The following is an 11823-nucleotide window of genomic DNA, read 5'->3' on the forward strand; positions in this document are numbered from 1 at the left end:
ATCATCTTCATCCCTCCATCACCTCCTGTCTCCAATCCCCCATCACCTCCTGTCTCCATTCCCCCATAATCTTCTGTCTCCATTCCCCCATCACCTCCTGTCTCCTTCCCTCCATCACCTCCTGGCTCCTTCCCTCCATCACCTCCTGGCTCCTTCCTTCCATCACCTCCTGTCTCCTTTCCTCCATCACCTCCTGTCTCCATTCCTCCATTACCTCCTGTCTCCATTCCCCCATCACCTCCTGTCTCCATTCCCCCATCACCTCCTGTCTCCATTCCTTCATCATCTTCATCCCTCCATCACCTCCTGTCTCCATTCCTCCATCACCTCCTGTCTCCATTCCTCCACCATCTTCATCCCTCCATCACCTTCTGTCTCCAATTCCCCATCACTTCCTCTCTCCATTCCCCCATCACCTCCTGGCTCCTTCCTTCCATCACCTCCTGTCTCCTTCCCTCCATCACCTCCTGTCTCCATTCTCCCATCACCTCCTGTCTCCTTCCCTCCATCACCTCCTATTTCATCACTCCATCACCTCCTGTCTCCATTCCCCCATCACCTCCTGTCTCCATTCCCCCATCACCTCCTGTCTCCATTCCTCCATCATCTTCATCCCTCCATCATCTCCTGTCTCCATCACTCCGTTACCTCCTGTCTCCATTCCCCATCACCTCCTGTCTCCATTCCCCCCGTCACCTCCTGTCTCCATTCCCCCATCACCTCCTGTCTCCATCCCCCCGTCACCTCCTGTCTCCATTCCCCCGTCACCTCCTGTCTCCATTCCCCCGTCACCTCCTGTCTCCATTCCCCCGTCACCTCCTGTCCCCATTCCCCCATCACCTCCTGTCTCCATTCCTCCATCACTTCCTGTCTCCATTCCCCATCACCTTCTGTCTCCATTACCCATCACCTCCTGTCTCCATCATTTCCTGTCTCCATTCCCCATCACCTTCTGTCTCCATTCCCCATCACCTCCTGTCCCCATTCCCCCATCACCTCCTGTCTCCATTCTCCCATCACCTCCTGTCTCCATTCCTTCATCATTTCCTGTCTCCATTCCCCTTCACCTTCTGTCTCCATTCCCCATCACCTCCTGTCTCCATCATTTCCTGTCTCTATTCCCCATCACCTTCTGTCTCCATTCCCCATCACCTCCTGTCTCCTTTCCTCCATCACCTCCTGTCTCCATTCCCCATCCCCTCCCTGCAGCTCGAATGTGATGATGCGACAAATACGGCATTATGGCCACCAGATGGCATGTTCTATCATGTAAAGGAAGTGTGCTCCATAGTGCCACCCAGTGGCTATAATGTGTTACTTCCTACATTCGCATTGCAGACAATACAGCCGGAGAACATTCGATTTTTGCCGTTCTGATGGACAAATGGAATTTTTTGGTTCTTGTGTTTCGGTGGATATGAAAATCCATGAAAATGTTTCTTTTTGTTATTAATACTCCCCAAAAACTTTTCAACAACAAAGTATTTTTTCTGGCAAAAACTGAAATCCAATCGGATCGACGTTCAGCCCAACTATGCGCCGTCACCTCAGTGTACCTTATGGTCGATGAATTACCTGGTGACCTGCCGCTTACTATACGTGTCACTTCCTGTCCCGAGCCGACAACGGGGATTGGCTGATATTGAAAGAGCGGATCCCCCTTGCGTTGTCGGTACCCGAAAGCTGCGCCGCAGTGTTCCCGTCTCTGTAGGTCGGAGATCATCCTCTACAGAGCTCTGACAACGCTCCATCTTCAGTCCGGTGACTTCCTTTCCCCACGTCCAGCTACAGCGAAAGTGCCGCCCATCCCTGACCGAGGAAAAGAACCGAGAATTAGCGGTCATGCGACCATACACACAACAACAAACAGGTATATGGGATGGACTTGTGACCACACATGATATCTGACCGATAGAAGTCAGTGCTACTGAAGTGTGTCCCGTCCTGTGGGAGCTAGATCCTCGCTGAGACTGATCACTAGGGGGCGCTCACTTGGCACCTCCTTCATTCATGAAAAATCTCACATTGTCTTCAATGGATGCAAGAGACTCTGTGATTGGAGGAGGGGGAATTGAATCCATCATCTCCTGTCTCCATCACCTCCTGTCTTCATTCCCCCATCACCTCCTGTCTCCATTCTTCCATCATCTCCTGTCTCCATTCCCCCATCACCTCCTGTCTCCATTCCCCCATCACCTCCTGTCTCCATTCCCCCATCACCTCCTGTCTCCATTCCCCCATCACCTCCTGTCTCCATTCTCCCATCACCTCCTGTCTCCATTCTCCCATCACCTCCTGTCTCCATTCTCCCATCAACTCCTGTCTCCATTCCTCCATCACCCTCTGTGTCCATCATCGCCTATCTCCATCACTCCATCACCTCCTAAGTCCATCACTCCATCACCTCCTGTCTCCATCACTCCTTCCCTCCATCATCTTCTATCTCCATTCCTCCATCACCTCCTGTCTCCATTATCACCTATCTCCATCCCTCTATCACCTCCTATCTCCATCCCTCTATCACTTCCTGACTCCATCCCTCCATCACCGCCTGTCTCCTGTCTAAATCCCTCCATCATTTCCTGTCTCCATTCCGCCATCACCTCTGAGGGGAAATTGTAACGTTCATCCCACCTCCTCCAATCACAGAGGGCCTTACATTTATTGCAGAGAATACAAGGCTTTTTATGAATAGTAGAGGTGTCAAGTGAGCAAATTTTGGGCGGATCTCTGTCACCTCCCCCACCACTGCAAGAGCCAATAATATCATGGGGAGCCTCTCTGCACATCGCTGTCATTGTACAAGTCATGGAATGGACTGTAGTGTTCCCACCCCGATGCTGCATCCTAATGGAGTAAACGTTGAAGATTCTGCTGTAGCTCCCCACTGGACCGCCTCAAGAGCCCATTCACACTTCTGCGACTTGACATGTGACTTCGTGGTCCAAATCTGCATGACAAGTCCGCCCCCCCCCCTCATGTTTTCCAATAGGTACCAATCATATCTGTGCGACTTGAGAGCAGTTCATGCGCTACTTTGGTACAACTTTCATGCAACTCGAGTGCCATAGACTGCAATTATAACCCTCGTATTAAAGTTGCACCTGAATGCTATACAGGCAACAGTTGTCCATTATCATTAAACTTGCACCAAAGTTGCATTAAAGTTGCACCAAAGTTGTACTAACGTTGCACCAAAGTTGCATGAAAGTTGCACCAAAGTTGCATGAAAGTTGCACCAAAGTTGCATTAAAGTTGCACCAAAGTTGCATTAAACTTGAATTAAAGTTGTACCAAAGTTGCATTAAAGTTGCACCAAAGTTGTATCAAAGTTGCATTAAAGTTGTACCAAAGTTGCATTAAAGTTGCACCAAAGTTGTATCAAAGTTGCATTAAAGTTGCACCAAAGTTGTATCAAAGTTGCATTAAAGTTGCACCAAAGTTGCATTAAAGTGGCACCAAAGTTGCATTAAAGTGGCACCAAAGTTGCATTAAAGTTGCACCAAAGTTGTATCAAAGTTGCATTAAAGTTGCACCAAACTTGAATTAAAGTTGTACCAAAGTTGCATTAAAGTTGCACCAAAGTTGTATCAAAGTTGCATTAAAGTTGCACCAAAGTTGCATTAAAGTGGCACCAAAGTTGCATGAAAGTTGCACCAAAGTTGCATGAAAGTTGCACCAAAGTTGTATCAAAGTTGCATTAAAGTTGCACCAAAGTTGCATTAAAGTGGCACCAAAGTTGCATTAAAGTGGCACCAAAGTTGCATTAAAGTTGCACCAAAGTTGCATTAAAGTTGCACCAAAGTTGCACCAAAGTTGCATTAAAGTTGCATTAAAGTTGCATTAAAGTTCCACCAAAGTTGCATAAAAGTGGCATTAAAGTTGAATAAAAGTTGCACTCCAAAGTCATGCAACTTTGGATTTGTACAAGTGTGAATGGAGAATAATACAGTACAAAAAACAAATGTCAGAGAGGTGGATGCTATTTATAAAGTGCTGCCAATATAGGAGCATGAATGCCTTTAAATGGCTGTGATCTGAGTTCTCATTGGACAGCTTATATCACAGGTACAACGTACAGAGCCAATCAGAGTGCTTCTGTACCTTGTGATTGTTGTGAACCAATCGCAGACATCACAAGTGTAAACAGTGCCAGTGTGTACAATCAATTCGCATACCTCCCAACATTCTGAGATGGGAACGAGGGACACCTAAAATGTCAGCATAGGACACACCCCTTGCCACGCCCCCCCTTAAAGGAGAATTATACAAAAAAATGATTGGTTAAACCCACAAGTGCTTTTTCTTTTTTTTTTTTTTACCACTACTATTCCTTTGTATTGGCTTTTGAAATCTACAAATGCAGCAAATTAGAAATCGGATGAAAGGTTTAACAGCTTAATTAGTAGATATATCGTGCATTTTATATACAACTATAGAGAACAGACCGAAATGAGGGACCAATGAGGAGGAAGGAGGGACAGAGGGACTTTGTTCCAAATCAGGGACAGTCCCTCAAAATCAGGGACAGTCCCTCGAAATCAGGGACGGTCCCTCGAAATCAGGGACGGTAAGTAGCTATGATTTTTGCCCATTGACAACAGAGGAAGGACAATTAGGCCCCATTCACATCTCCAACTCCAAAAAGCGTAACATCCAAAGTTGCACCAAAGTTGTCAGTTGCGTTTGTTTTTAGTTACACACTTCCGGCGTTTTTAGCCCCGATACGGTTCTGTGTTAACTCCTCAAAAGTCCATGAAAACGCACATTTGGCATTTTTTTTTCTCCCGTAACAACCAGCTTTCCTTTGGCTAAACAGACAAAACAAAACAATAGACCCCCCCCCCAAAAAAAACCCCAAAACAAAACAAAAAAAGGCTCAAGCAAAAACAGGACAGCGCTTTGCGCTATGGCCACATACAAACTAGCCAATTAGCAGGTTCCCCTCTTCAATGGAGAGGTCAGGCCTAGAACTGAGGGCTGTGTGAGGGTTTCCCCCTTCCATGGAGAGGTTAGGCCTAGAACTGAGGGCTGTGTGAGGGTTCCCCCCTTCCATGGAGAGATCTGGCCTGGAACTGAGGGCTGTATGCGGGTCCCCCACTTCGATGGAGAGGTCTGGCCTGGAACTGAGGGCTGTATGCGGGTCCCCCACTTCCATGGAGAGATCTGGCCTGGAACTGAGGGCTGTGTGAGGGTTTCCCCCTTCCATGGAGAGGTTAGGCCTAGAACTGAGGGCTGTGTGAGGGTTTCCCCCTTCCATGGAGAGGTTAGGCCTAGAACTGAGGGCTGTGTGAGGGTTCCCCCTTCCATGGAGAGATCTGGCCTGGAACTGAGGGCTGTATGCGGGTCCCCCACTTCGATGGAGAGGTCTGGCCTGGAACTGAGGGCTGTATGCGGGTCCCCCACTTCCATGGAGAGATCTGGCCTGGAACTGAGGGCTGTGTGAGGGTTCCTCCCTTCGATGGAGAGATCTGGCCTGGAACTGAGGGCTGTATGAAGGTTCCCCCCTTCCATGGAGAAGTCAGGCCTAGAACTGAGGGCTGTATGTAGGTTTCCCACTTCCATGGAGAGGTCTGGCCTGGAACTGAGGGCTGTATGTGGGTCCCCCACTTCGATGGAGAGGTCTGGCCTGGAACTGAGGACTGTATGAGGGTTCCCCCCTTCCATGGAGAGATCTGGCCTGGAACTGAGGGCTGTATGTGGGTCCCCCACTTCGATGGAGAGGTCAGGCCTAGAACTGAGGGCTGTGTGAGGGTTTCCCCCCTCCATGGAGAGGTCAGGCCTAGAACTGAGGGCTGTATGTAGGTTCCCCACTTCCATGGAGAGGTCTGGCCTGGAACTGAGGGCTGTATGCGGGTCCCCCACTTTGATGGAGAGGTCTGGCCTGGAACTGAGGACTGTATGAGGGTTCCCCCCTTCCATGGAGAGATCTGGCCTGGAACTGAGGGCTGTGTGAGGGTTCCTCCCTTCGATGGAGAGATCTGGCCAGGAACTGAGGGCTGTATGAAGGTTAACCCCTTCCATGGAGAGGTCAGGCCTAGAACTGAGAGCTGTATGAAGGTTCCCCCCTTTGATAGAGAGATCTGGCCAGGAACTGAGGGCTGTATGAAGGTTCCCCCTTTCGATAGAGAGATCTGGCCAGGAACTGAGGGGTGTATGAAGGTTCCCCCCTTCGATAGAGAGATCTGGCCAGGAACTGAGGTCTGTATGAAGGTTTCCCCCTTCCATGGAGAGATCTGTCCTAGAACTGAGGGCTGTATGCAGGTTTCCCCCTTCGATAGAGAGATCTGGCCAGGAACTGAGGGCTGTATGAAGGTTTCCCCCTTCCATGGAGAGGTCAGGCCTAGAACTGAGGGTTGTATGTAGGTTCCCCCCTTCCATGGAGAGATCTGTCCTAGAACCTAGGGCTGTATGCGGGTCCCCCACTTCGATAGAGAGATCTGGCCTGGAACTGAGGACTGTATGAAGGTTTCCCCCTTCCATGGAGAGGTCAGGCCTGGAACTGAGGACTGTATGAGGGTTCCCCCCCTTCAATGGAGAGATATGGTCTGGAACTGAGGGCTGTGCGAGGGTTCCTCCTTTCGATGGAGAGATCTGGCCAGGAACTGAGGGCTGTATGAAGGTTCCCCCCTTCCATGGAGAGGTCAATCCTAGAACTGAGGGCTGTATAGAGGTTCCCCCCTTCCATGGAGAGGTCTGGCCAGGAACTGAGGGCTGTATAGAGGTTCCCCCCTTCCATGGAGAGGTCAGGCCTAGAACTGAGGGCTGTATGAAGGTTTCCCCCTTCCATGGAGAGGTCTGGCCAGGAACTGAGGGCTGTATGAAGGTTCCCCCCTTCCATGGAGAGGCCAGGCCTGGAACTGAGGGCTGCATGCAGATTCCCCTCTTCCATGGAGAGTTCTAACCTGGAAATAAGGGTTCCCCCCTTTGATGGAGAGATCTGGCCTGGAACTGAGGGCTGTATGCGGTTTCCCCCCTTTGATGAAGAGATCTCCATCAGTTTTTGCCACCTATATCCAGCTGGAGAGATCTCCCCTTCATTTCTGCTCCATATCCACCACAAAAAAGTGAGGGAAATCCCCGGTAGCCACCAGGATCAGCGGAATATCTGTCCCCAAATCTACAGATTATAAAGACTTACTGTCTCCATTCCACCATCATCTCCTGTCTCCATTCCTCCGTCACCTCCTGTCTCCATTCCTCCGTCACCTCCTGTCTCCATTCCTCCATCACCTCCTGTCTCCATTCTTCCATCACCTCCTGTCTCCATTCCTCCATCACCTCCTGTCTATGTCCCTCCATCCCCCCTGCCTCCATCACCTCCTGTCTCCATTCCTCCATCACCTCCTGTCTATGTCCCTCCATCCCCCCTGCCTCCATCACCTCCTGTCTCCATTCCTCCATCGCCTTCTGTCTTTGTCCCTCTATCCCCCCCCGCCTCCATCACCTCCTGTCTCCATTCCTCCATCACCTCCTGTCTCCATTCCTCCATCACTTCCTGTCTATGTCCCTCCACCCCCCCCTGCCTCCATCACCTCCTGTCTCCATTCGTCCATCACCTCCTGTCTCCATTCCTCCGTCACCTCCTGTCTCCATTCTTCCGTCACCTCTTGTCTCCATTCCTCTGTCACCTCCTGTCTCCATCACCTCCTGTCTCCATTCCTCCATCACCTCCTGTCTCCATCACCTCCTGTCTCCATTCCTCTGTCACCTCCTGTCTCCATTCCTCCGTTACCTCCTGTCTCCATTCCTCCGTCACCTCCTGTCTCCATTCCTCCTGTCTCCATTCCTCCGTCACCTCCTGTCTCCATTCCTCCATCACCTCCTGTCTCCATTCCTCCATCACCTCCTGTCTCCATTCCTCCATCACCTCCTGTCTATGTCCCTCCATCCCCCCTGCCTCCATCACCTCCTGTCTCCATTCCTCCATCGCCTTCTGTCTTTGTCCCTCTATCCCCCCCGCCTCCATCACCTCCTGTCTCCATTCCTCCATCACCTCCTGTCTCCATTCCTCCATCACTTCCTGTCTATGTCCCTCCACCCCCCCCCTGCCTCCATCACCTCCTGTCTCCATTCCTCCATCACCTCCTGTCTCCATTCCTCCGTCACCTCCTGTCTCCATTCTTCCGTCACCTCCTGTCTCCATCACCTCCTGTCTCCATTCCTCTGTCACCTCCTGTCTCCATCACCTCCTGTCTCCATTCCTCCATCACCTCCTGTCTCCATCACCTCCTGTCTCCATTCCTCCATCACCTCTTGTCTCCATTCCTCCGTCACTTCCTGTCTCCATTCCTCCATCACCTCTTGTCTCCATTCCTCCATCACCTCTTGTCTCCATTCCTCCGTCACCTCTTGTCTCCATCACCTCCTGTCTCCATCCCTCATAGTAATAGATACATAGGAGACCAGTGTTCCCATATTGAAGCTCACTGACACATTTTTACTTTTCCAAGAGTTACATAATTACAGCCTTACAGTGTTCCTGAACCCCCAACAGTGACATTCGTCTGTAGATGCAGCAAAGCATGCTGGTTATCCTCACTGGGGGACCTAAGGGGTTAATCCTCTGCATTGTGTAAAAAGGATGTTTAATCCTGTCCTCTCTGATCCTCCCCTTCTTGTACTGTCCCCAATCCATCTGCTGATAGTATAGAAGCCTTGGGGGCACTCTGCACATGCTCAGTTTATGGTGTATTACTAGAGAAGTTTTTTTTTTCTTTGGGAGAGTGCATGTGATCAGCACAGGGCCAAGCAGCACTGTACAGACAGAAGGTCAGGGGTCCTGCATCCTCCTAGAGCAAAAAGAAAACTCATCCTACAAGCTTCACCCAGTGCTCTACTGGACACTGAGAAGTCACAAAACTGCTCTATACTGCTGATGGGAAAAGGGATTTATCAGTTTATGTTTACTAAAATAATTGCATTTCCATGTTGTGTGTACTGTGGGAGAGCGGATATAGTGAATGCGGGGTCCGGGGAGAGCGGATATAGTGAATGCGGGGTCCAGGGAGAGCGGATATAGTGAATGCGGGGTCCGGGGAGAGCGGATATAGTGAATGCGGGGTCCGGGGAGAGCGGATACAGTGAATGCGGGGTCCGGGGAGAGCGGATATAGTGAATGCGGGGTCCGGGGAGAGCGGATATAGCGAATGCGGGGTCCGGGGAGAGCGGATATAGCGAATGGGGGTCCGGGGAGAGCGGATATAGTGAATGCAGGGTCCGGGGAGAGCGGATATAGTGAATGCGGGGTCCGGGGAGAGAGGATATAGTGAATGCGGGGTCCGGGGAGAGCGGATATAGTGAATGCGGGGTCCGGGGAGAGCGGATATAGTGAATGCGGGGTCCGGGGAGAGCGGATATAGTGAATGCGGGGTCCGGGGAGAGCGGATATAGGGAATGCGGGGTCCGGGGAGAGCGGATATAGCGAATGCGGGGTCCGGGGAGAGCGGATATAGCGAATGCGGGGTCCGGGGAGAGCGGATATAGCGAATGCGGGGTCCGGGGAGAGCGGATATAGCGAATGCGGGGTCCGGGGAGAGCGGATATAGCGAATGCGGGGTCCGGGGAGAGCGGATATAGCGAATGCGGGGTCCGGGGAGAGCGGATATAGCGAATGCGGGGTCCGGGGAGAGCGGATATAGTGAATGCGGGGTCCGGGGAGAGCGGATATAGTGAATGCGGGGTCCGGGGAGAGCGGATATAGTGAATGCGGGGTCCGGGGAGAGCGGATATAGTGAATGCGGGGTCCGGGGAGAGCGTATATAGTGAATGCGGGGTCCGGGGAGAGCGGATATAGTGAATGCGGGGTTTGTGGTTCCGTGTCCCCTACCACGCTTGCGGTCTCAGACCCCCTTTAAGCCACGCCCAATATTTACAGTAATTTACACCACACCCAATTTTGCATTTTTACACTTAAGCCACACCCATAGACGAATGCCCCACCCCTTATTGCCACTCCCCCTACACTGGCTTTCAGAACATATAGGAAAAAAAAAAAGCGCCCCTAAAATGCTTCATGAAATGTTGGCAACTATCCATCTTGGCCAAAATTTATGACGAAATTGGATTTCTATAATTTTTATTTTTTACCGGACGTGTTTAATCGCAAAATGTAAAAAAATATTGTTTTTTTTTCAAAACTGTTTTTTTTTGTATAGCACAAAATATAAATCACGCGCAGGCCATCAAACACCTCCGGAAGAACGCTCAGTCCATGGGGGGGGAATGACGTAAATTGAACTTGGCTGCGGCGTTGCATGACTGCGCAATTGTCAAAGTAATGCAGAGCCGTAACTTAGAAAAAAAAAGGAAGGGGGGGGGGAAATCCTCAGGAGGGGGGGTCTCAGGAAGGGGAGGGGTTAATAGGTTCCGTCAGCAAGAGAACACGTGACCGATGCGCACTGAGCTGCGCCACCACGAACCGAGGATCATCTATCTCGGAAAAATCGACACCGCCCATCTACATTCCTACCAATCACACAATCGTCTCCTCAGCCCCTCCCACTGAGGGTATCGGTGGTCTATATAAATCGAGTATATATCGGGCGAGTGGTCGACACAGTGGGCGGGGCTCAATACACGGGGGCGGGGTGACATCAGATAGCTACCTATACATAGTGTCTAGAGTGGGCGGTACCGGGGGAGTGGGCGGAGTGACGTATAGAACGGGTATTAAATGCGGCGCACAGTGCGGGCTCCCCACTCACCCCGGCACACGGCGCCCAGCAGGAGGAGGAGTCGGGGGAGGAGCGCTCTGCTCGGGTTCCTTTTCCACCGAAGCATCGGTGAGAGCAGAGCCCCGGCCGGTCCGATCCCAGGTCTGGTAAACAACGCTATGACCTGATTGGTTAGTTTGGCGGACGTGGCCCAACCTGTTACTGGATTAGAACCGCTCACCCGCCCGAATAGCCAATCACTGCACAGTGTGAGGGCGGGAATAAGGGCGTGTTCTTAGATTGGATCAAAACAAACGTCACGTGTTCATTTCCTCCACACCGCCACCGCATCGTCTGTGTGATCGCAGAGCGGCCCGGGAATCACACTGCGCATGTTCTACTGATACACTGCCACCAACTGACCCTGCCACCAACTGACCCTGCCACTAACTGACCCTGCCACCAACTGACCCTGCCACCAACTGACCCTGCCACAAACTGACCCTGCCACCAACTGACCCTGCCACCAACTGCCACCAACTGACCCTGCCACTAACTGACCCTGCCACCAACTGCCACTAACTAATCCTGATATTGACTGGTGACACACCTGGATTCCTCCACTATGCCAGGATTTCCTCTCACTTCCTGTTGTGGCTATGGGACAGGAAGTGAAGGGAAATCTCCCCAATGGGTACACTAGTTTTGGTGACACCAGGGATTTCCTCTCACTTCCTGTTGTGGCTATGAGCCACTGTAACAATGGAAACGCAGAAAAGCATGTGGCGTGTTTTTTGATGCGTATTGTGCTTTAAATCTGCCTAGCAACAAGAATTAAAAAAAAAAAAAACGCATCAAAAACTGTGTTTGATTCATTTCTGCAGTGTGTTTTGCGTTTTTGCAGAGTTTTTTATGTGCTTTGCGTTTTTCTTTTTAAATTTTGTTTTTCTTGTTGCTAGGCAGATTTAAAACGCAAAATGCAGCAAAAACACAATACATGCATCTCTGCAGCGTCTTCATGGAAGTCTATAGAACCAAAAATACAACGTTTTGCATTTAGGGCCGGTTCACACTATAGAAACGCAGTCCAGATGCGTTTTTGCATGCGCATTTTTAAGTGTGTTGATGCATTCCAGTACATTTTTTATGCATTCCAGTTAATTTTTTC

At 50.7% G+C, this 11823-nt stretch overlaps 1 protein-coding gene across 1 annotated transcript in view; it reads right to left on the minus strand.

Annotated features, from left to right (window-relative positions):
* LOC149432654 (uncharacterized) overlaps positions 1-10832 on the minus strand; it is a gene marked incomplete at its 5' end in the record, with an annotated part of 98067 nt that extends 87235 nt beyond the window's left edge. Inside the window, one exon of the mRNA XM_089665088.1 lies at positions 10707-10832. Within this exon, the coding sequence (XP_089521214.1) occupies positions 10707-10832 (126 nt within the window). The remainder of the gene's footprint in view (positions 1-10706) is intronic.
* Between the last annotated feature and the right edge of the window lie 991 nt (positions 10833-11823).

This window comes from Staurois parvus, unplaced genomic scaffold, assembly GCF_062004578.1.
Source record: "Staurois parvus isolate SC_StPar_1 unplaced genomic scaffold, SC_StPar_1.0 ptg002121l, whole genome shotgun sequence".
Classification (NCBI taxonomy): domain Eukaryota; kingdom Metazoa; phylum Chordata; class Amphibia; order Anura; family Ranidae; genus Staurois; species Staurois parvus.